Source organism: Xiphophorus maculatus, chromosome 11, assembly GCF_002775205.1.
Source record: "Xiphophorus maculatus strain JP 163 A chromosome 11, X_maculatus-5.0-male, whole genome shotgun sequence".
Classification (NCBI taxonomy): Eukaryota; Metazoa; Chordata; class Actinopteri; order Cyprinodontiformes; family Poeciliidae; genus Xiphophorus; species Xiphophorus maculatus.
Genome location: NC_036453.1, coordinates 29934194 through 29959785, shown reverse-complemented (window position 1 = coordinate 29959785; position 25592 = coordinate 29934194). Strand labels below are relative to the sequence as shown.

The following is a 25592-nucleotide window of genomic DNA, read 5'->3' as shown; positions in this document are numbered from 1 at the left end:
TGAAGGCTCAAGAAAAAACATTTTCTGTGATCCAGTAGCCTTCTTGTTGCCGCTAAAGCTCATTGTTGAAGCAATGACTTCTCTCCTGTTTTTAACTTTTAGCTTTTTTACCGTTTGACTTGTCAAATGTTATGAATGTGTGCGACTCTTTTTGTATGTTAAAGCATGTTTTAATGGCAATGATGGTGTATTAGAGCTGAACGAATGAGTTATGATGGGAACAAAGCTGAATTCAAAGATGGTATGGACTTTCAGATAAATGAAATGCCTTGTTCCGTGTGTGTCAGATGCTTTTGTGTTTTTAGCTCCCGCTCTTCCTCCTAGCAGCCCTTCACTGCAAACAACTGATGGAGTGCCAGAGTTACTAAGTGGACACAGTGGATTACGCCGCTTGTTTGCTTTGGATCACTCAACCATCAATCACATTTTTTTGTGCAAATGACTTCACCGTTGCTGTAATAAGTTAGATTAGTGCAAGCATAAAATATCTCGATTGCCAAATTGCCACTGGAGTTAATGACAGTGATTTACAGTTCTGATGTAGAGAAAGTGAGCGCATGTGAATGTTTTCCCCCCAGCTCTCGAGGAAGCCTAATAAAACTAAATGTCAGTAAACAGAACGGCTCACTCAAACCCAGCTGCTAGCATATTTAAAGCGCCGTTGTTGTTGGTAAAAATTGCCATTTTTCATTTATGTCTGCGTGTTTTTTGGTTGTTTTTTTTTTTGCTCAGATGGACCCCGGCCGTCCCAGAAGGAGATCATCTCGCTGAGAGCCTTCATGCTCCTCTTCCTCAAACAACTCATATTGAAGGTAGAGGGAGAAAATGTGATTATCTTCATGGCATAGTTTAAGCTGTGGGAAATCACTTTGCTACTTTGATGTTCTCTGTTGTTTCTCCTCCCGGGCAGTTCGCGGCCTAATCTAAAATATGTGGAAAATAGCATTAACGTTGAGCAACGCCAATGAAGCGCTGCAGCATTTGAGTGTGTGCATGCGTGCGTGCATTCATATCGATTTTTGTTCCTTCTTCTGTATCGCGTCGTCCTAGGTTAATAAAAAGTAGAAACAATTGAAGATCACTGAGAAGGTTTTGTGAATCTGTTTTTCTTTCCTAGGACCGAGGTGTGAAGGAGGACGAGCTGCAGAGTATCCTCAACTATTTGTTAACAATGCACGAGGTACAGATGCTTTCTCCTTTATTAAACCAGAGTCAGACGGGGGGGAAAGAGGGACTCAGAAGGAGACAGTGAGAGCCGGAGTGGAGCTGGTGGCAAAGTATGTGCAATAATCTGGGGGCTGAAGTTATAGTCCACTTAAACGAGCAGGAGTGTGAGTCAGCTTCAGTGCGGTGACGGCATAAAAAATGGCGCAACAATGGACTGAACAGAATGTACTCCTCTGTAACAATTATATCTATTCTTGCTCTGAAATACCACCTGCTCCTCCGCAATCCCCCCTCCATACCCCCCATGGAACTCTCTTTGTCCTCCTAGCCCTCTATTCATCTCTCCCCTCCGGGCTTTTTCTTTTTATTCCCCTCCTCCTCCGCTGCCGCCTCACCTGTTCACCTTTGCTTTCTTTTTCCTACGTAGGATGAGAATATCCACGATGTGCTCCAGCTGTTGGTGGCTCTTATGTCTGAGCACCCGGCATCCATGATCCCTGCTTTTGATCAAAGAAATGGCATCAGGTGAGTACAACCCACACATGCATGTTCATATAAAAAGATCTGTTGCTGCACTAAATACTGACATCTTTTTTTTTTTATTTTTATTTTTTTTACTTATATTTATCATTACTTTCACTAACTGAGAGAGCGTTGGAACCCAATGTTAATATGCACTGTGTGAAAATGCACAACATTTACTCTTTTATGTCAGTTTTGGATACCAACCTTACTTCTATTTACAGAATGTCAGAATAATGACAGATATGCTGTCTTTTTTTATTTTTATAATCTTTAAAGTTAGATGTATGAGTCTCAATTGATATCCTTGCCCACTTCAAAATTGCGTAGGGGGTGCCGCCATTTGGTAAATGAATCCAAAAGAAGTTTTGAGAGCTGTTATCTTCTGTATTTTCCCAAAAGTTTTGGCTGAAATTTGTTTTATACTAACCATACTGTATATAAGCTTAAGATTTTGAAAGTTGTATGAAAAAAGTGCCCCAAAAATGCTCTTTTTCTCATTATTCTGACATTTAGCAAATAGAAATTGCTTTACTAATCCAAGGCAAACTAGGAAATAATTAGTCTGACTTAATTTCAGACAGTGGGGGAAAAGGTATGACATCTTTTTGCAAAGTGTGGTTTCAGCTTTTTATTTAAAACAAAGCATTGTTCTTTGATTTAACTGTTTATGTGACCTGTATGCTTATCGGAAGGCATGTTCTTTTCTCATATGGTGGATTTGTGGGGCAAAATTAACGTTAACATGTGATCAAACTTATCTTCTCATGCTGAGTAACAACACTTAGGAGAACACAGGCTTCTGATTACTGAAAGAGAGAGTCAGGCCAACTGTGCTGGTAATTCTCCCAATGCATAACTACTTGGATGCGTTTTCGGTTGCCACAGGAACTCATATTGCTAGAGAGCTATTTGCAAACTGCACTGCCTTTTTATATGTCCCCTTTGAATACCTCTTTCAAGAAAATAGTTCTCAGGTATTGACTCTTTCTGTATTTACAACCAGTGTTTTATGTCTGCAAAAGTATGGGATTTGATTGTGTCATTTCCAAGTCTTTATAATTAAGAGAAAAAAATTAATCAATTAATATGTTTTTTTTTTTTTTTTAAGATTTCTTTTCCCAACTTGTGATCAGTTTGAATGTTGTCAGAAGCCACAGATTAATGGAAAGAGCAATACTGCTGTTGTTTTAACATCTGGATCCTCTTAGGTCAGGGTTTTAAATGGAGCCTGTGATTCCTAAACAGAATCAGTTTTATATGCTACACTAAGCATTTAGACACCCCCATTTTTAAGAAATCTTTCAGATAAAGTAACAGATTGCAAACTTTGATTTGAAGAAATTACCAGTTGTTAATGTTTGAAATGGTGTATAAAATGTGCAAAAAGCTATGAAATGGCATTTTACTGCAATGGCAACTGCAGGACTCAAATTAATGTGTCAATTTCTAATTTATGGAGCATAATTTTTCAAAAATATCCAACTTGCTTAATTCCATTCCACTTATATGTTGAGATTCGTATAAAAATGTTGTAAAAATCCTAGAATTTCAATCTGATAAAGAGTGGGGTTTTGAAATGGCAAATTGTAACCTTATATAAAAAACATGAAATCATCTTTTTTCTCTCTTAATCCACAAGATTTCAGAGTTTAATACCTGTATGTTTCTTGTTATGACAGGGTGATCTGCAAACTCCTAGCCTCCAAGAGCGAAAGTATACGAGTTCAGGCCCTTAAAGTTCTGGGCTACTTCCTTAAACACCTCGGTCACAAGTAAGTACTTTATTTTCTATCCGCTTTCTTTCATCTCCTGTGCCTGGCAGTGAAGGATTAGGAAAATTTTAGGATAGAAATGAAGCACTCTAAATTTTGGCACCAATCTCAAATTTCTTACTTTCAATAAGCTTTGACTTGTCGATACCAATTTTAGCTAATTCCAACATCTCTTTATGAATTGTATTATAGGAACAGTACTGAAAATATATATTTTTTTTATCCTTCCTTGCATGAGTGGTCATTAGTTAACATTAGGGGCAGAGATTACAATATGCGTTTAGAGAAAACAATTTCTAACTTGTTTTAAAACAAAGGCAAAATAATTCTGAAGCATTTTTTTTTTTTTACTTTATTTTTATATTAAACTTGCTGATCATGGTATGTTGAAAATGTCAGTTTCTTTGTTGATTTTTTAAAAAGATTGACCCTTACATTAACTATGAGATTTCTGAACAGCTGCCAGCATTTTCAAATAGAGCATGTTTCAAAAATGAAAGTTGATTACTCCAAATGAGAAAACAGAACAACTGCTCCTCTTTCTGTTATGTGCTGAAAGTATTACTCTCTCACTCTTTTGCACCTCTAACGTCTGTCTTGACAGTGTAATAAAAAGTACAGTCTCTGCATATCTGTGGTTTATTTGACTTTTAACCACCTCGGTGATGCTGAGAATGGCTAACATTGAGTCGTATTCTTGTAGTAATAGCGTTCACAAAATGAATGTTTGTTTCAGTCGCCAAAAGAGAACAAACATTGCATAAATGCAGAGAAACGGTGAGATTTTTCACTGTTACACTATAAAGCAACTTCAGGATGGCAGCATTTCACTCTCCAGCGAGCTTTATACAATCTATTTGTTCATGTTTGTGTGGAGATCTCATCAGCATGTCTGGGCGGAAAATTCATTGTGACAGTCTGCACTCGGAGGGAGGAGAAATCTTGATGAGGGGCTATGAATGCTGGGGGATTTAGTCATACCATGTGACATGGACACCTCTTGCTGCACAACATGAAGAGGGACACCAGGCTGCACCTGAGCCCTACATAATCAGTCCCCCACCTACTTAAAATCTGCTCCCACCACACATTTTATTGCTATTTGCATACTTCTGCAGCATTTAAGAGCATTTCATGCCACTGCTAAGCCCAATTCAGTGTTACATCAGCACGACTAAAAAAAGCAACACTATTGCAATTTTACAAGATATTGAGGAGGCTTTGTTGAATAAAAAATGCAAGATGTTTCTTACTATTCTAGGTGTGGGTTAAATGGAAATTGACACTTTAAAGCAGTGTTACAGTTAAAATTGTAAGTTTTACATTCACAATGCTTCTCAAAACAAGCAGGCAGGGAGAAAAACAACAAAATCTTAAATTATATCTTTTTTTATCTGTGAACTGGACAGTCATTAGTTGTTTTCCAAATTGTTGTTGCAGCATCCAAATCCCATCATGCATGTCATAATGTGTTCAAGGAATATGAGAAAGCTGGACAAGGTGGAGATGTTAATTTGTTAAGCAAATAAACAAAATATGAATCATCATCTCAATTAACACCTTAGTGAAAGGCACCTTGTTGGTGTGAAAATAAAATTTTTATTCATGTCGAACAATGCTATTCTATTTATTTGTTGCTACAGCTAAAACATTAAAATGAAAAAGGTTCATAATAAAGAGCCAGTAGGTACAATTTAAGATGCCTTGTTTTTTATGTAATTGTTAAATATTGTAATTAATTTTAAGTAATTTATCAGAATTTACAAAGGGTGAAAGTCAATTTCATCCCAGTTAAAAGAGGTGAAAATGAATTTCCCCTTGTGGCTGTTGGTATATAAGTAATAAAGCAAGCTTAATGAATGTTTTTTCTGCCATTCTTCTAGCCTTTTCCTTAATATAAAATCTTAAATACCATGCTTTGATATGATATCACAATCTCTTTGCATTGGCAGATTGTCAACATTTTAAAACTGTTAATTTTATATATTTTTATACTAGCAGCCCCTAGTCCAAAAGCTTTTTTGTTAGCAAATATGTCAGTGCTGTTCTCTGATCCTACTAAAAATGACATGGTAAAATTTTACGACCTACTGATATTTTCTTTTCTCAGTGAAAATCACTGTTGGGAATAATTATAATGATCCTAAATAATATGCAATATATTTTTCTGTTGCTGTGCAGGAGGAAGGTGGAGATCATGCACACACACAGTTTGTTCACACTGCTGGGAGAAAGGCTGATGATGCACACCAACACGGTTTCCATCACCACCTACAACACTCTGTATGAGGTAGGTAATTGTGACAGCATCTCCTTTTTCTACATTTCCATACAGATTTACATAATCTCTTATGATTTTGCCGGAATAGAAGTGGTTTATATGCTGTTTAAATGGCATCCGCTAAACTTCTGTCAATACAGATTCTGACAGAGCAGGTGTGCACCCAGGTGGTTCACAAACCCCACCCTGAGCCAGACTCTACTGTCAAGATCCAGAACCCCAGTAAGTAATGAAGCACTCCTCTGTGGCTTCCATCTGCCATTCTTTTCTTTTTTGGTAATGCAAACAAACAAAGTCTGGATTGAAAATCAGCTCTGCTGCCATCTCCCACTTACTGATGTCACTCACACATCACTCCATAGTTTCTTGTTTTCCCTGCTCCCTTATTATGGACTCTTTCTTGTTTCCGCCAGTGATTCTGAAGGTAGTGGCTACCCTGTTGAAGAACTCCACACCCAGTTCTGAGCTGATGGAAGTTCGGAGACTCTTCCTCTCCGATATGATTAAACTCTTCAGCAACAGCCGTGAAAACCGACGGTAAAACCAAACCAAAACAAGTTTCTTGAATTTATTCCACCTCATAACTGATCATTTTATTTTACAAATGATTATTTTGCCATAAATCATATGCCACTAGGCAGCTCATGTAACCTTTTTTTGTGTTTGTATCAGCTGCCTGTTGCAGTGCTCGGTGTGGCAGGACTGGATGTTCTCCCTCGGATATATCAACCCCAAGAACCCAGAGGAACAAAAAATAACGGAAATGGTGTACAACATCTTCCGGATACTTCTCTACCATGCTATCAAATATGAATGGGGAGGGTGGAGGGTCTGGGTTGATACTCTCTCCATTGCGCATTCTAAGGTAAGAGTGGAAACTGCAAAACTTAAATCTTTAGTGTCCTATTATGGACAAAATTTAGTTCTGTGCAGAACTGACTAAGAATTAGTTTACTGACATAGCTCCTTTTAAAAATAAATGCCATCTCAACCCCGTTAGAGACAAACTGATTCATATCCTGTTATATGGAAACCAATATGGTCACATTCTTGATTAAAAAAGAACAGTTAATGGCATCATCAGCTCTGTCAATGATTGTGTCCAGAAAAGAGAGGCAAACAAGAACTTAAGTAGACTGAACAAGGAGTACTTTCTATAGGAAATAAAAAAAACATTAAGACTGCTATATTAACCAAGCGGCAACAACAAAACCTGGATCACTTTCTATAAATATTATAAGTAAAACGTAGTAAACGTAGTAACAATATTTTTGTCAGTTGTTCATTTAGCAATACTGGATCAGTATCAGTCAAACACAGAAACACTGGATGGGGTTTACTTTCTGTGCAAAGAAAAATAAAAAACATGATATTAATGGCAGCAATCTCTGCAAACAATACATAAATGTAGAGCAGTAGAAGAAATGATTAATTCAGCAGTCTTAAGACTATACTATCAAAACTGAAAAGGTAGTTCAGGAAAGCGTAAGCCATCCTGTAAATGTACACCAAACAGAACTATTATAGTTTTGGCAGAGTCTCACAAAAATAATTTTTTTGGTTGAATCTTTGAAAAATAACAAAGCTACCCAGTTTGATAGAACAACACCAACCAGGTAATTTCCTAAAAGCCATAAAAGCCTTAAAAGCTGAAAACATGGATGACAGTAGATGATCTTTTGCAGAAGAAAGCATCAGATCTTTGCTGGAGTTTACTTTACTCCTTTTTTGAGTATATGAGAATTAGATATTTCTCATATGCTATTACTCGCAAGGACTGGACTGATAGAAGAAGGTTTTTGCAAAGACCTAGAGAAAGACCTAAAAAGTATTTTGGGTTAAAACTGATCCAGAATACCATTTGTGTGCCTATTATTAGCAATAATAGGAACTTAGATGTTTACAGATACATCCTAAAGAAAAAAACATACCAGTTATATATATGTTTTTAAATCCATGGATTCTTTCAAAGATTTTTTTTTTTATCTTCCCCTGTTCTAAACATAATATTGAGCTGATTTTATGGATTCTGGCCTTAATGCTTCTAGAGACTTGAGTCCCAGTTTTGTTCATGCTGTCTGGTTTTGATGATCTATAGACCCCCTTGGGAGTACGGTACCTTTTGAGTATGGATGTGGAGGGAAGCTGCTCTCAGTACACATCTTCTGATCGCCTTTCCAATTATATCCCACCATCTGTCACAGGTGACCTATGAAGCCCATAAGGAGTACTTAGCTAAGATGTATGAAGAGTACCAGCGTCAGGAGGAGGAAAACATGAAGAAAGGAAAGAAAGGGTCTGTTTCCACAATCTCCGGTCTCTCAGCCACGCCAGCTCCCGTCGTTAACGGGAATCTAGAGATAGATGACAACTCTCAGACGCAGACCCCTGAAAGTGAAGCAGAGTACGGCGAAGGTGCAGGCGGGGACTCGCGAAACCTTCTTGCTGAAGGTTCAGTGAAGCGGCCGAACGGTGAAGCTTTGACACCAGGGGAGCAGAGTGCTGGTCCAGGGGTGAGAGTGGAGGTCCATGACCTCCTGGTGGACATTAAAGCGGAAAAAGTAGAAGCCACTGAGGTGAAGCTGGATGACCTGGACCTATCTCCAGAGGGCCTGAGTGGAAGTGTGGGAGGCAGTGGGGGTGGGGTAGGAATAGAAAACGGACCTCTAGTAGAAGTGGATTCTCTCTTGGACAGTTCTTACTGCTCTGTTGTTCCGAACTTGAACGGGAATCTGGCGCCCAAAGATGACACGGCAGGCTCCAGGGTTGGAATCGGGACCAGCCTGGGACTGTCGAGAGTCAGCATGGAGGATGATGGGAACATGGGTCCTCTCATCACGTTAGCTGATGAGAAAGACAGTGTTCCAAGCAACAATGGATTTCTCTTTAGCAAGGTAGGATCTCATTATTGCTCTCCCTGATTAATTAGAATAGTTTTTGTGTAGCTTCATTCTCCTCTTCTGGCTACCAATTTGGATTTTATCTTCACCAGGTTGATGAGAAGCTGCTTCCAGCTCTGGCATCCACAGATCCCCTTGTTCTTCCTAGTCCGGACCAGCCTGCTCCATCAGGAAGCGTCCCCGCTCACTCCACCACCAGCGCCAGTGATGACCTCAGCTTGTTGGCCCACATGACCAGCTGCGACTCCGATTTAACACGAACCCAAAGCCACGCCCCTGGGGAACTCCCTGAGGATGGACCATTCAAGATCCAGAGTCCTCTGGCTGACATCAGCTCTATTGCTGAAGCCGAGAGCCAGAACCAGCTCCAGGGAGCGACTAGACCAGAATTCCCAGAGGGGGAGGGAGCATCCGGGCCAGAGGGAGAGACTGCGGGGTTGAAGACCGGGGGAGACACAGCCAGTACCACTTCTGATACAGAGAGATCAGATGATGGGAAAGACAAAGACATAAAAAAGATCCAAACTACAGCTACCACCCAGGTGAGTATGAACTCTCAAGGTGCATAATTACCTGGCTTTGCTCCCAGAATCCCTAGTGATTCTGTGAAACTACAGTACAAACATTGCTGGTTTGAAGTTTACATCCACTCATTGTATGTCATCATAATTGTGAGCTCTTAATGATTCACTTAAGCCCTTAAAGTATAATCATTAGGGAAAATGACTATATTTCAATAAATTAAAAAAAGTAGAATGGGTGCACAGGTTTCAGTTAATTGTGGAGTTTCTCTAATCTACACATTGTCAGAATTTTATGTAGACGGCAGCAGAGTTAGACATTTTTTCTCATCTGAGGGTAATAGTCTGGGTCCTATTCTGTTCCGTTTGATTGACCTGAACTGAGAAAATAAAACTCATGTTATGAAATAACAGCAGACACTCCCTTTGATTCTTTAAGTGAACTGTAATCGGAACTGTTTTTATGTGCTAACCTAGAGGATAAACACAGTGTTGACCTTTCAGTCGTCCTCTACCTTGCAGGCCCTGCACGGCCGCACCGCAGCCCAGCTGGAGCGGGACCTGCGTGTCGACCTGGGCTTCCGGGGAATGCCCATGACGGAAGAGCAGCGGCGTCAGTTCAGCCCCGGCCCACGCACCACCATGTTCCGGATCCCAGAATTCAAATGGTCCCCGATGCACCAGAGGCTGCTCACCGACCTGCTGTTTGCGCTGGAGACGGACGTGCACGTGTGGAGGAGGTGAGTGGGGCCACGTGAGCTGTGTGTGTCTGCTGCATAAAATTAGGTCAGCTGCACATTTTCCCCGGTTGTATTACCAAGTTAACTTTCCTGCCCTTATTTTCCTTTTTATTTCAGCCACTCCACCAAGTCAGTGATGGATTTCGTGAACAGCAATGAAAACATAATCTTCGTCCACAACACCATCCACCTCATTTCTCAGATGGTGGACAACATCATCATTGCCTGTGGAGGCATCCTCCCTCTCCTGTCAGCCGCCACCTCCCCCTCCGTAAGTGGCTCTTCTCTGCCCCCATGTGGTAGAACTGAGAATTGTAGCTCTTTAATGTGCATGGAATTTGTGAAAAAAATAAAAACGTTTCTTTTCCCTCGGTTTAATGGTTGTTTATTTATAAGCAATAAAACATTACAAGAGCAAGAATTATGTAAGTTTAAATGTATTGGTAAAACATCCTGTTTGGTTTAATAATATGTGCATTTATTAAAAAAATTAAACTTTTCAAAAACATGGATTCTTCTCATATCATTAATAACTTATGCATTTAACATTTGATCTAACACGCAGTTTTGATCTTTATTTAAACTTTGCTCTAATCTTTTGAATTAACAATTTGATTTATAATTTAAATAACTTTTTCTTTCTGTCATCTATATATTTTAATCTTTCGTTTCCTCTCTGTGTTGCGTGTATTTTGTGTATTTTCTTGTCTTTCTTTGTCTCTGTTTTTGTCTGTTTTGCATGCGCAGAGTTCTAAGAGTAGTGCCAACACTGTAAGTTACAGTTTCTTCCTCTTTTTCTACTCTGTTAATTTTTATGTTTTAGTTTTATTATCATTGTGAGCAACACTAACCCATGCGTGTCAGACATCCGTGGTGTTTTATTCTGCTGTGCTTCTGTGCTGCTAATCAAATCTCCAATTTAGATTATTTGTTGCGGTCAGACTTTACGTTTTTCTTTCAAAACACTTTTTTGATTATGAAATGAAAAACTGGAAACACAATAAAAAGAATACATAAATTTGTTTTTTTCCCCCCAAAAATTAGAAAAATTCTACTGGTCAGACATTTATAAACACATCATTGAAATTAATGTCGTATTAATTTTGGGCTTTTAATTGTGTATTTGAAAAGCTATTCTTCTGGAGTTGGATTATAATACAGCATTTTAGCATGTAGAATTTTTTGTATGAATTGAGTGCATAAGTTTGAATGCATTGTGGATTTTTCCTATGCGGTATAGTATCAACATTTTACATAAAGCTTCAAAAGCATACAGGTCCTCTGCCCTAACAAAGATAAATCAAATAGATGGTTGAAACATAGACACAACTTAGTGTTTAAGTGAAAATGAACCCAAACACACATCAACATACTTTAGTAAACTTGTTAGTTATTGTGAAGATCTGAAAGCATGTAGGAATTGTCAAGGTGTATGCACCCAGCATGCATAAATTACTTTAGAAACAATACCACTTTTGAACCAAAGTTTTATTTTCAGAATCAGCTGGAATTTTGACAGAATGGATAAAATAAGTTATTAAAAGTTTAAGCCTAATATGACCATAATGCTTATGATGTGTATGTAAACTTCTGACCTGGATTAAAGTGTCTTTTCTATAAGAGAGGGAACAAGAGTGTTTTAGACCGTCCTCGAGACTTGCTTTTGCTAAGAATGTCCCGTTTGTATCAACACCAAAGAAGGCAGGAGGAGCCGGACCCCAGAGGGGTTCAAAGGGAGAGGAGGTGACCCCCATTCCTGGGGGAGGAGGCGCAGGGGGAGAGGTGCGTACCGAGCCTGAGACTCTCATCATCACCAGAAGAACTAAGAGCACCAACCAAAGCACTTCTGTCCTCACTCTGTGTCACTGTTATTCCTCAACTGTCTATGCTCTGATGAGCCTTCAGATGCGTGCACTTTGTCCCCACAGACCTGCGCTCTCTGCTTACAGAAGCTGTGAAACAGCAAAGCAAACACTTGGTGCTGTTATTAGGTTATAGATATTTATATATCACAGTATAAGTGCTTTGGAATTAAAACAGATCCAGCCTAAAGGTCACAGAACAAGGTCAATTCAAGTGACAATGTTGACTACAACCACACTGCTGCTGTCACAAACCTATTGTTACCATTACCTGTGTGTCATCAGGCTTCATATCCTGTGTATTGTGGAGAGCACTTTATGCTGCCAGATTTCATCATCTTGATTTCTCAGCATGACCCTGAAGGTTGCTCTTCCTGTTTGTTGTTACAAACAGCCATGACTGATTTAGTCATGCTGATCCAAGGCCCAGCTTTCCCAAAGGCGAATTCTTAAAAAAAAAAAAAAAAGATGATTTCACCGTCTCTCCTTATCTGCAGAGAGAGCTTCTTTCTCATTGTTTATAGCCGAGATATTCACTACTATTGACTCTCCAATGTGTTCGTTTTTGTTTCCTCTCCCCAATCCAGACGGAGTTGGAGAACATAGAGGCGACACAGGGCATGTCTTCAGAGACGGCGGTCACTTTTCTGTCTCGCCTGATGGCCATGGTGGACGTTCTGGTGTTTGCCAGCTCGCTGAACTTCAGTGAGATCGAAGCAGAGAAGAACATGTCGTCGGGAGGACTAATGAGGCAGTGTCTCCGCCTCGGTGTGTGCTGCTCTAACATCAGTATTGATCAGAATCAAAACCCCTACACTCATGGTTATGACTGTAGACATCGTCATTACAGGTTTATGGCTTGCTTAGTTAGCCGTATCAGTAGTGCTGTAAATAGTGCTGTAAATATTTCCAATTTTATAAGTTAACTTTGAAACTAAACTTTGAAATTTTTATAAGAGATGCATAAAAAATAGACAAAATTGTGTTGATTTTCAGTTTCATCAACTTTTTGTGATTATTTACTTACCATATGTAAGCACATTGTTTGGTGTGGAAGTTGTTTCTTGCTGAAAAAGTTTTAGCTAGTTTCAGAATCATTGAAGTGTTTTATAAATAAAGGCAAAGAAAGCATAGATTTATGAGAATCTATTTAAAAAGTGTCAACACAAGTTTGTGGTGGCTTCACACTGTGAAAAGAGCAAGACGAGGTGAGACTTGAGCAGGTGACAAGAAGGCTAAACAGAGTATAACAAAGCTCCTCTGAACGTACTGGATGGGGAAATGTTGGTAACCTGCTGCAAAGCTCAGAGTTAGCGTAAGGATATATATTGTATGGCGAAAACCCGCAGAAGCTAATGTTTCTGTAATGTACGGTGGGCTAAAGGTGTTAAAATGTAAACTCTGCAAAAATTACTTGCTTTAAAATAGTAAAGGCCTGTTTTACAGTAACACCTCTCTGACACACACAGTACAATGTTGCTTCTCCTCTTAATATCTATAAGTTAAAGGGGTTCATGGCAGGAAGGCAAGAAAAAAGTTGTATTATCTACCTATGCTTTAGTTCTTAAAGAGAAATCGATGCAAATGGGCATTGCAAGGTCAAAGCTACACAAGAAAAAGAGATTGCAAATTGGTCGCAAAATTCAGAGCAGTGCATTTCTGCTTTTAGTCTTAGTTTGGGACCTGGAAAGGGCTCATTAAAGATGACTTTATTAAGTGAAAATATTTTATAAAAAGCGACCCACTATTTACGATTTTAATACTGATTTGAGATTTTCTTTTTTTTATATATATATATATATACATATATATATAGCTTTAAGCTTCCAATTCTGATTTTAACTGATTCTAGTTTCTCTTCAAGATGGATATGGTTATGACATAAGAACAATATTCAAAAAAATGCATCTGAAGCATCTGCCTCTATGTATATTTCCAAGAGAATGTAGATCTATTACTCTGAGATTTCTAAACGGCTACCAAAATTTCAAAATTCATTATATTATATAGCAAACAGAGGTTTTCAAAACTAAAAACAGAACAACTTTCTTGAAATATATTCAGCCTTTCTGTTATCTGCTTTTCGTCTTGCAGACATGGAGAAAAACATTTCCCTTTAGATAGCTTCTGATTTCTTTGTGCTTTTTCAGACTTCATCTTAAACACCTCACTCATTCTGAAAATTCCTGTTTCCTCCATGTTTCCTTTAGTGTGTTGCGTGGCCGTCAGAAACTGCCTGGAGTGCAGACAAAGACAAAGAGATCGAAGTTGCAAGTCTTCATTAACCAGCAGCAAGTCACAGGACAGCCTCCACAGTGCCTCCACTGCAACCAAGGTACCAAACACACATTCATGACATTCACATCCTGCTGCACTTAAAAGCTAGCCCATTAACATCCAATGATCCAACAATTTCATGACTTATATTTGTAGCAGGATCCAGACAGACTCCTTCAGGACGTGGACATCAATCGTCTTCGAGCTGTAGTTTTCAGAGATGTGGTGAGCATGCCTGTTGGTGAATTTATTTGTGTTGTAACACTAAGGAAACATATCCCACTGTGCTTGCAATATAATGTTTTTTTTTTATGTTTGTGTTATTTTATTGCAGGATGACAGTAAGCAGGCTCAGTTTTTGGCACTGGCAGTCGTATACTTCATCTCAGTTCTCATGGTGTCAAAGTACCGAGATATTCTGGAACCGCAGAGAGAGATTGGCCGGTCCACCAGCTTGTCGGGGAGAAGTATCCGCCATGAGATAAACTCCCCAACCAGTACAGGTGATTTTTCCTTTTTTCTCTGGTTCAGAATCATTTACATCATACAGTAATTTGTCAGTGACTCATCATTTTTACCCTGGAGTGGAGAAAATACAGACTGCAGCTAAGCAACAATAGTTTAACAGGGAGATAAAAATTTCAAATAAAACAGAAAGGAGGAAATCGGCACAAAAAAACAGTTTTCAAGAAACAATATCCATAGATTTCTTTTGGTATCTGAATTTAAACAATGCTTATATTTGGCCATATATATAAGTGCATGTTAAATAAACAACATAAAATTTTATTTCTTTCTTTCTCATCATAACAGAGCACCCATCCACAGCCTTCTCTGACCGTGACAAGCAGACCCCTACCCCAGTAGATGACTCTCCTCTGGCAGGCCTCCCCCACACGGATTCTGGCATTGGAGAAGAAGGACACGTGGCTGGGTCCCTGAACGGCTCCGAGGTGGGCCTCGGTGGCCTTGGTTTGGGCCTGGTGGGGAGAGAGACAGACAGAGACCGAGACCGAGACAATGGTGGAGGGGGAAGTGGAGGGACAGATCTGCTGTGCAGTCTGTCGTCTGACGTCCGGAGGTCGCAGGAGAGCCTTCTGGATTCTCCCCACGATCCCAGATCCACTCCGAACTCGAGCCAAGCGCCTCCTTCATCCATTTCTAGCATCAGCCAAACAAACAAAGGCATCAATGTTAAGGTGAGCGTCTTGAAATATTAGGGCACCCTACGAAAACCTGCCGGTTTCTGACATGTTTGGACATGTGGATATTTCACAAGAAATCAGTTTAATTAGACAAATTTAATTTCTGGTGAACTCTAAGAAATATATGAAGGTCAGAATAAAGTTTGCACCAATGTAGACAAAAGACCAGGACTTCTAGAATATTGGATTTTGGACAATGAAATCTTAAGTTAAAATATCTGGACACCACAATACAAGGCATGTTTAACATGAACCAAATACAACATTCCAGGAAAAGAACCTCTATTTACTGTGAGGCATTTTTAGATATGGTTTAGTTATTTTTAGCTTGCATTAGTTATGCAGTTACAATTGATGCATTAAAAATATTGTCCAAATCTTTTAAAATGCTGCCTGAAATTTATCTGAGTCTGAATAAGGGATACGCTCTAACCATGTGTATGACCCTGTGAATTTCTCCAGCTGGACATTCAAAGTTTAAATCTTCCTTCTTTGTATATTCATTTTTCTCTGTGACACAGAAGCCTACACTTAAACCAGAATGTAATGATTCTCTGTTCACCAGATTTGTTTTTCTCCCTGAAACGTAGGAGATCCTGAAGAGCTTGGTGGCGGCTCCCATTGATGGCACGGAGTTGGGTCAGGAGTCCGGGCCGACGCCCTACCACCCGGACCCCGCTCTGAAGACGCATCCCATGCTGCCCATGCAGTTCCACTCCTTTGACAGGTCAGCCATATTTACAGGGGGAAACGCAGAGAAAGATATTGACTTGTTAGCATTGAGTTACACACATCCATCAGCTGATCAATTATTACAGTCAATGTTGATATAGACCATTGTTCTACTAGTGGAACTGGATCCGGATGTTTTGTTTAGTATGTGAAAAAAGTTTTACTTAGCAGTAATTTATTTTTTGTTTTATTGTAACTCAAATAAATACATAGAAATCCAAAAACATGATTTTAACTTGATTAGTTTAACTGGTAACTTTATTCAAAAATAAAAACAGCTTTTCTAACTATTTAAAGAGTGCTAAATGATAGTGTTTACTCTTGGCCGTGTTTTGTTAAGACTCGCATCAGTGTCTTTCTGAAAAGTGACTAGCTACCTCCTCTCCATCATTTAGTCTCCTTGATCCTGTCTTGTCACAGTCTGTGAGCAAAGTCATTGATTGAATACAGTATGCATTATTAATAGAAGATAATCTATATCCATCTCCCTGAGATGTCGGCATCGTTTCTAAAGCCTCTATAGGTCAGACCAGCTTCATGGATCAAGTTCATGAGCTTGTATAAATTAGAAAAAAATTTAAAATTGCTATGACTTGAGAGGTTTTTGTTTTAGTCTAAAAATATGTGAATGGATATAATATATACACACAATATTGCAAGTAAGACCCATTTTTTCTCTTTTTTGATTTTTGAAAAATCCAACATTTTATTTGAGTACATTTATTAAATATGAAAAAATATATACTTTTTTTAAATAACTGCTTTTGTAAAATCCCCAATGCCGCAATTGTTGGTATCTCCACTGTTAATACTTTGTACAGTCTGCTATAAAGGATTAGATTATTTCAAGGTTTTTACAGATCTTTACCTAACACTGTAAATTATTGTTTGCTATACATATTTTTTACTATATTTTCTTATGTTTGAGGTCTAAGTTGCAAGTCCAAGCCTTTGAAAATATTGCTTATTCAACCATGAAGACCCATTAAGATTCAACTTCTCTTGTATATAATGGAGAAATCTATTAATACACATTACAATATTTTTGCTTATTTAGTGGTATGTTAATTGAATAATTCTGTGTTTTTCCAATATTCTAATCCTACACCCCAAATCTGAAAATGTTGTTCAGATCTGTATTGTAGAAAATTGTTTTATACAAAAACAAAGGGAAAGTTTTCTGATTCTTTATATTTAGAAACATTAGTAAAATAAGCTTTTATAAATATTCAAAGATGCAGTTATTGATTGACTTCAAACTGTTAGATACCTGCTCTCCCTGTTGCTAGGCTACCTACATCAGATGCCATGGTGACCTCAATGAGGACCAAAGTCACCTGTCACTTTATTTTAACAATGCAGGCACTACAGAGTCAGTGTTTCACATCAGTTCAGTTTATTTATAAGGCGCAATTTCACAACAAATCTCAGCTAGAACGTCTCAAGTGCCACTTTGCCTAATCGTTTGTGTCTCATCTTTTCACAGGAGTGTTGTTGTTCCAGTGAAAAAGCCCCCACCCGGCAGCCTGTCTGTCAACACGGTGGGCACACCCACCACCAGTGGATCAGCCACTCCTGGCAGCACACCCAACATTTTTGCTGCTGCAACAGCAACACCCAAGAGCATGATCAACACTACAGGTGAGAGAAAAAAAATGTTGGATATGTGGATGGAGACTCGGTCCATGGAAACAAAACCTGCTAGACTCCAGGGGGCTGGAAAAAAATACATAAAAGATAGTTCACACATTATTGTTTATTGTGAAAGTATAGAACTTACATTTATTTATTTATTTGGATTGGAGGAAAAGGAAAACATCAGATCTCTACAAGACTAAAAAGCACAATAACTAAAAATTCCTGCTATCTTTCATCTACAGTTACAAAAAAGTGATCGGATTAAATAAAGATTGAGAATGTGCTTTGATGTATAAACAATTTCATATTTACTTCAGTTTCCACTTAAAACTATTAGCCCATCATAAAAACTGCCTTTCTTTCCCCATTTGTTCCTCATATTTTGTAATGTTTGTTAAAACATTAGAAAAATAGTCAGAATTGGCCCCTGAGACTACAAAGAAAAGTTAAAAAACTATTGGACAGGAAGAATGTAATGGATGCATCTCTAACCCTGATGCAGATTTTTTTGTGTGTATATATATGTATATATAATTTTTTTTGCTGAATGACTTTTCCTCAGCCTGTCGGGTCTGAATTGATTGTGTTGTCTCAAAACTCCTTGTACTTTTACTTCCACACTTTTCCTGCCAGAGGAAAAAAACTGAATAGAAAGAAGCTGCATCAGCAACTCCTTTTTAGAAATAGCTTCAGCGTCACAGGAACCAGATGAGTACAGTTTGAGAATAGAGATAGAAAACACAAGCTATTTAATTCAAGTAAGCAAACTTCCCTCAGGCTGTCACCAGCGCTCTTCCACGTTTGCTCTTATTTACTTTTTGTGCTCCTTGTAGAAACAGATGCAGCATCACACTCAGCAGATCCATTGTAGGGAATAGATTAGTATTCACATCCCTGCCGGCCTGTCAGAGATACACTGCTGTATTATGCATCCATAATGGAAGAGGCTAGGTGGGGGGGAGAATTGCTCCCTGCACTGGATTCTTTATATTGATTGCAAAGCTATTTTCACAAACCATTACCAGAAGAGGTGCAGCAGCTTGTCTGGAGAAATAACATCCAAATAGAATTTATTTGCCTCTGACTGGTGATATAAATGTTTCATATCTGGGGTTGTCGTCTTATTTTTCACCACTCTTCCTCTTAACCTCTTTGCCCCCCCACCCACCACCCAGGTGCCGCAGACTCTGCCTCCTCATCCTCTTCCTCCTCGTCATCGTTCGTTAACGGTGCAACTAGTAAGAATCTGCCAGCGGTGCAGACAGTGGCCCCGATGCCAGAAGACACTATGGAGAACATGAGGTGTGTGTAAACGCCGTCGTATAAGCTTTCCAGCCATTTGATTTCCTTCCTCTTTTTTTCTGTTCTTTCTTTCCTTTTTGGTTTTCGTTCTCACGTTAATGCGTCTGGCTTCAAGTGTGTCGTTGTCATATTTCCACCTCACTCCCGCCCCTTCATCCTTCTCGGAGAGTTCTTACAGCTCACAGAGAGGTTAGATGATGCATTTATTGTCTGGAAGACTTGGGAGCTTCAGGAATGTGGCTACAAGCTCGCAAAAGCTTTGGTAGCAAATTCCTCAGATCTGCAGTCAGTTCATTTAAACACTGTGTCTAATTCTTAGCTGAAGCAAGAGCTATTCATACATTTTTTTTTTGTGAGCAAATTCAGAGCTCTTGCCTGAATTTGGTATACACACATCGACAACAGAGAAATATTGGAAAATATGAACAAATGACAGGGATTTCATTAATCTCATCTGATAAGATCGAGCTTTTGGTATTAAGCCTCCTCGATGTGGGGGGAAAAAAATGGCTGCAGTTGCAACAGACACCCCCACACGCCTACACACACAGAGAGAGACTGAGCTCATTAGGAGGAGGGCCAGATGCATCCAGCCAGAGGAAGTGAAACATGAGCTCGCCTGGCTCCCAGGCTGCATATCGATTAAGATTAATATTCCTCTCACCATACTTATTTTAAGCTGTCATGCACACGTACCACTGACGCATCCCACTTAGTCAACGCTGTATGCTGCTCTTCAGCCTCGGCATGATGACTCTGTTTCAGTGTCTTAGCTTGCTCTGCACTGTAGATAAGGAAAACACAATTGATTGCAGTGTACAGAAAACATATTCATACCCCTTGAACTTGAATTGCTTGAAGAAATCATGTTAGTAGTAAATAATGGTAAGTTAAACACCTGTGTTCATCTCATTATAAATCCAATTTTTCTGTGAAGGTTTCAGAAATTTATCAGAGAACATTAATGAACAAATAGCATTAATGACAGAAGCACTTCACCAATCCCAAATAATTCTGGGATACTACAGAGACAGGACAACTAGAATTGTTTTCCAGAAAACTGGGCTGTGTGGAACAAGAAAACAATAATCGTTGAAGGAGCCGTAGAAGGCCTGTTTGCAGTTTCCCACAGCTCATCTGGAAACGCAACAAACATGTGGAAGAAGGAGCAAAATTGGACTTTCTGGCCTACATGAAAACCTACATGTGGCAGAAAATGAATGATCACAGCGTCCCCCCTCAGTGAAATACTGTAGCAGCAGCATCTTTATGAGGGAATCCTTTTCTTTAGCTGTGGCTGAGTACCTGCTCAGAGTTTATGAAAACCTGTTTGAGACTGCAAAACACTCGAGCCTGGTGCAGATGTTCATCTTCTATCAAGACAACACCACTCGACATACTCCCAGAGCGGGATTAGACCATATGCTAGTCGACGTTTAAACCTTATTCTGTGGCAAAAGTTGATTTTCACAAATATATCTATTTTATATTTTTGTTGGTTTGCAAAAAAAAAGAGCAGAAAAAAACATCAGTCTCTGCATCTGCAGTTGTAATTGCGGAGAAAAAACAAATTCTATAAAATATTAAACCCACACTTCTTCCTTTTTATTGGTGAGAAAACATTTCCTTTCATTTAGCAATTTCCCATGACTTTGTGTTTGTCTATCACATAAAATCCAAATAAAGTGCGGTTTCTGGCAATAAAATATCAAACAGTTCAAGGGGTATAAATAGTTTTCCAAAGCTATGTATTTCTACAAACTTGAGCTCACCACTCTTAATGTCTTCCAGAGAACATGTAAATGAAACTTTCATTAACATCAACCTTTGTTTTGTCTTGGTAAAAACACTGTTGACGTCTCTAAAGTTTGAATACGTTTTTATTAACCAGGAAATGATTTTTGAAAGGAAATGATTTGTAGAAGTTTGTACTTTAATTATTAGCAGACACAGGAGTGTGTGAGGTGTGTACGTGTGATCCTTAATCAGTGTGCATGTCTGCATGTGTGTTTTTTATGTGTGGTTTGTATTCCAGTGCCTATTGTGAGGTGGCGCAGTGTGCGCTGCGCAGCGGTCAGACGCCCCCTGAGCTCAAGTCTTTTAGCTCTCTGGCAGGCTTCCAGGCAGCCCCCCGAGATGCAGGACAGTGTTTTAGGCAAGGAGACACCCGTCCTGTCCCCCCCCTCCTTCTGCCACACCCTCCACCACACCCTTTCTGCTCTGGCCAGCTATTACTAAATGTTCTCTGTATGCCATGTAACAAAAGATGGACATCTTTGCTTCAGCAAGATGATGGCATCGCTTTTGTTTTAAGGCCAACAGCTCATACTGTTCGCATTTACTGCACCACATTTAAGTCTGTCCCTTACTGCATGGTTGTCTTCACACACTCAGCCCAAAGTCTAGATCAGACCTGGGTTTCACTTTACTCCTTTGTCAGGGACCTAGGTCACAAGTGTTTCCATAGTAACAAACAGTGCTGTTTCTATTGCAGATTTATGTTTGAGTTTGTTTTGTTTGTTTACTTTTTTGCTTTTTTTCAAACATGGAAGCCCCTCAAAAATCTGGTGATTCATTTTTTGTCTAATCTAAATTTTTCACCTGTTGTCACAACTTGATATCTGCAGGTTGGATTTTGTATTAGGTGGGGTTCTACATGGTAGTCATCAACAGTCAGTATCTTTAGGCGCTCACTTTGAGGGAACAAAAATTCTCTTCATCTGCACATCATGTATCAATTTCTGACTAAAGCAAACCCAACCTAAAAAAGTTATTTGGCTCTTGTGACCTTTTGTATTATTTATTTTTCTATTTTATTATTTTTTTATCTTTTGTTTTCAAGACGTTTGTTTTTCACACAGTGGCTGAATTTGGCGTGGCAGGTTTTGTTTTGTTTCACAGCAGATCCACACAACTTTTTATGAAAATAACCATTGCCATTCATGTGAGCAAAGGACTAATCCTAAACTGAAGATGTGGTAAAGGTTTACAATGCATCTTTGGCTTGAATTGACTGATATTAGAAATCCACATTGAAGCTGTCCTTGCTCTGTTTACTGATAGTTTAGGTTTTTCAGACCACTGTCTGTCACACCTTAGAAAGTGACTGCTAAATTTCATAGAACCTAATTAAATACAAATCTGAACTAGAAGAAGAACAGCAGGGGAAAATAAATTTCTGTTCTGTGGCCTCTTGCTTCTAATTGTTTGTCTGATATTAACAGTAGCCACAAAAATGTGAAAATATAACCAGCTATGATAGCTTAATATTTACAATTCTCGGCAGAACTTAACATTAACCCTTTTTGTAAACTATTATTTGTGCCTTTTTCTTTTCTTTTGTGAAATTCTTTGATTTTTGTACAATTTATTTTAAATCACACAGAGGGCCAACATTATGTTGATAGGCTCAGACATATGCATACAGTTATGACAACAATTTTTGACCCACTGCTGGCAAAATCTGAGAAAATATGCATTGAATAAAAAAATGGACATCTACTGTAAATGGATATAGTTGAAATGGAGATCCCTTAAAATGGGCAACTTCTACAAATATTGTAAGATCTGTCTTTCTTCAACACCTGCCTTAGCTTAATTATGAAATATATTTTGCTCATTTACTTGAGAAATAGCAAACAAATTTTGCAAAGCAAATGAGGAAGTGGATCACAAGTATTTTCAGTTCTCCCATATTTAACTGAACTTTTTCTATACATGAAAAATTCTCAATGCAGAAACACCAAGCATTTATAGTACAAGAAAACACGCAATCCAGTTTTCAACACTTGAGTGCGATATAGTAAAGCTGCTTCATCCATTTTTAAGTTCACTTGCTCAATGATTAGGTTTTTAACTGCAGCACTTTCCCAATAGTAACACAGCCGCCTTGCCACCAAACCCTCACCATCATCATGTTTGATTCTGACCTTTTGCGTCGTCCATGTCTGGTTTAACTCCCGGTTTTTCTCTTGTCCTCCCATTTCCCTGCTCATTTCTGTCATGCATGTATTTTACATCTGTTTGTAAATCCCACATATTTTAAGCTCTTGTCTGTCACATATGACCTTCTCACTTCTTTTGTTCCTTCATCTTTCTTTCTCGCCCTGTTCTCCTCCGCAGCATCACCACTAAGTTGGAGCGCGCTCTGGAGAAAGTGGCCCCGCTGCTAAGGGAGATCTTTGTGGACTTTGCTCCCTTCCTGTCCAGGACGCTGCTGGGTAGCCATGGGCAGGAACTGCTCATAGAAGGTACAGGTGCTGTACACGGCTCCTTTTTCTCTAACTGGCGTCCCTCTCTGTGGAGTCTCCTCATTCACTGTCCCTCACTGCTATGTTTGAGTGCGAGAAACACCAAGTGTGCCTGTGTGTGTGTTTGAGAAACACGGAGTGAATGAGCGTCTTTGATCTGCTTCACTCATTCGTCAAGCAGGTATGAAGTCACTACTTTGCACTGTATGAACTCAGCTAGACAGAGATGTATATGTTATTAGATCAGATTATATTTAGCATCAGTTGAATTGTACGTTGTCCTAAATGTGTCTTCAGTCTGCCCACCTGCTTCCTGTTTTGAAATTCACTGTCTTTGTGTTCCTTTTTCTCAATTTTCTCCCTTCTTTCTCTTCCTCCTCCACTTCCTTCCTTCCTGAATCTCTCTGCTTTTTGTCTTCCCTGTGGCATGCCTCTTGTAAATTAAGATATGGTGACTGTATAGCAACCCAAACTGCTAACTCTCCTATAACTTCACTGATATTTTTTGTGTTTTGGGAAAATGTATTTGTCAGATGAGGAGAAGAAAGACTCCTGACTGTGGTGTTTGTGTTTTCTGCAGGTCTGGTGTGCATGAAGTCGAGCACATCTGTGGTGGAGCTTGTAATGCTGCTCTGTTCTCAGGTTGGTGACCTTTCAACCTTATTCTCATTCAGGATCATCTCTATTAATAGGGTTATTACATCTTTGCATTTACTTTGCACTTACTTAGACTGAAGACTGTATTCCCAAAATCTCCATGCCATGTCAAATGGCATTCAATAATTTATGTAAAAGCAGCTCTGACCAATTATTGATGAACTTTAATGTACAGAACATGGTCAGCAGCGAGCTTCATTGTTTTTATTGGTCTTCTGTATTAATCAAATCTTCTGAGAAACCTAATTTTCATAAAAACTAACAGACTTGGCTTATATCACTCTTTGTGCAGTGAATCTATGAGGGTCACTTATTAATAAAAAATCACTTTTTAATGCCTTTCTAATGTACTGACACTCTAAACTTCATTTTGTTGCATTTTTCTCATTCTTAGCATTTTTGAATGTTTGATTCTTTATCTGTTATGATGATTTAAGAAGGTAAAAGTATCCATAAACTGAGGTTAATGATATTTCATTGCTATGAAATATACTCATTGCAGATGTAATATGACTTTATCTTATATGCATGCTTACAAAGAAAGAAAACTGCATGTTCCTAATCCTAAAACACAAAAAGACAATCATTAAAATATCAGATCTTGACTAATGAAGGAGGATTTCTGGTTCTTTTGTCCTCATGCATTAAAACCCAGTAGTTAATTTTTTGTACTTGATGATCAAAAGACAGGATGAAACTCACCATTACAGAGCTGGGCGACCCGGTTTCTTTAAGAAGACTTGAAGTCTATCTCACATCTTCAAGTCTGTTTATTTCTATTCTTCTTCAGAAGAGCTCTTCTTCTTGAAGTCATCCTCAAGTTCTATCCTCTTGGTCTTTCTCCTGAGTTCAGCCACTCCATCTCTGCTCTCTTCTCTCCTTTTTTCCATCATCACTCACACTTCCAGGCTCTTCTTCTTTCCTGGCCGCAGTGTTTTCAGTAGCAACTGCTTTCATCTTCTACCCTCTCATCCCACCACTCCCTGTCCTTTTTGTCTTCTATGAGGCATCTCGTCAGCATGTATAGTATTACCCCTGACTCCCGCCTCGTCTGCCATTAGAGGGCCGTGGAGAGCAAACTCGAGCCCAGAAATCGATCCCCTAGATGCTGGGGGTGTAACGGGAGATGGCCTTAAGAGCCAGTGCAGCTAATGGAGCGCTGATAGTTTTGAGGCTTTCAGCAGCAGTGCTATCCCATTTAAAAGTTCCCCTCCCATATGCACAAGAAATGGAAAATTGTGCAATTTATGGGTGTGATTGTAGTGATGTTTTTAGAGCAATGAAAATGTTTGTTTTCACATTACTAATGTGTCATGGATTAAACAAATAAAGCGTTCTATTTGCTTCCTTTTCTTTTAGTGAAAGCTCACTAGAGTTTTGTTTGATTATATAAAACCCCAAAACAAATTTTAAAACATTGGTGTATAAAGTTATAATTTTGTGTTCCATTAAGTGTAAAAGAACATTCTCAAAAAGTAAATGCAATGTACAGGTAGAGATATAATGTGAACATAATTTGTCCCCCTTCTTTTCTTTTTTGGAAATTTTGTCACTCTTTGGACATGATTTATTGCCTCATTTTGTCAGAGCGATTCTTTTTTTTTTAATTCTACAATCCTACACGTCTGACAGTAATCAGGTCTGGGCGTTATGAGTGAAATTAGAGAGCAAAAAAAAGTTAGCTATAGTGTTTTTTCCATATGTGGACCACTGGGTTTTGATTGAAATTGCAATTACATAACTGGTAAAAATTATAAAATTTC

The 25592-nt window shown here is 38.8% G+C and overlaps 1 protein-coding gene across 11 annotated transcripts in view; it reads left to right on the top strand.

The window, feature by feature from the left end:
- The window catches only part of LOC102217953 (neurobeachin-like), a 105127-nt gene that overhangs the window by 66970 nt on the left and 12565 nt on the right, over positions 1-25592 (top strand). For 4 of the 11 annotated variants that reach the window (XM_023342247.1, XM_023342246.1, XM_023342245.1 and 1 more), the window contains exons 14-38: positions 733-812; positions 1118-1180; positions 1595-1692; positions 3372-3464; positions 5646-5754; positions 5886-5967; positions 6159-6282; positions 6418-6610; positions 7950-8639; positions 8738-9187; positions 9689-9906; positions 10024-10177; positions 10654-10677; positions 11605-11688; positions 12356-12536; positions 13979-14103; positions 14202-14270; positions 14380-14548; positions 14859-15244; positions 15841-15977; positions 17469-17623; positions 18796-18922; positions 20958-21077; positions 23045-23178; positions 23753-23814. In XM_023342247.1, the coding sequence (XP_023198015.1) occupies positions 733-812; positions 1118-1180; positions 1595-1692; positions 3372-3464; positions 5646-5754; positions 5886-5967; positions 6159-6282; positions 6418-6610; positions 7950-8639; positions 8738-9187; positions 9689-9906; positions 10024-10177; positions 10654-10677; positions 11605-11688; positions 12356-12536; positions 13979-14103; positions 14202-14270; positions 14380-14548; positions 14859-15244; positions 15841-15977; positions 17469-17623; positions 18796-18922; positions 20958-21077; positions 23045-23178; positions 23753-23814 (4127 nt within the window). The remainder of the gene's footprint in view (positions 1-732; positions 813-1117; positions 1181-1594; positions 1693-3371; positions 3465-5645; positions 5755-5885; positions 5968-6158; positions 6283-6417; positions 6611-7949; positions 8640-8737; positions 9188-9688; positions 9907-10023; positions 10178-10653; positions 10678-11604; positions 11689-12355; positions 12537-13978; positions 14104-14201; positions 14271-14379; positions 14549-14858; positions 15245-15840; positions 15978-17468; positions 17624-18795; positions 18923-20957; positions 21078-23044; positions 23179-23752; positions 23815-25592) is intronic. The other 7 variants (XM_023342252.1, XM_023342250.1, XM_023342244.1 and 4 more) reach the window with 6 other exon arrangements.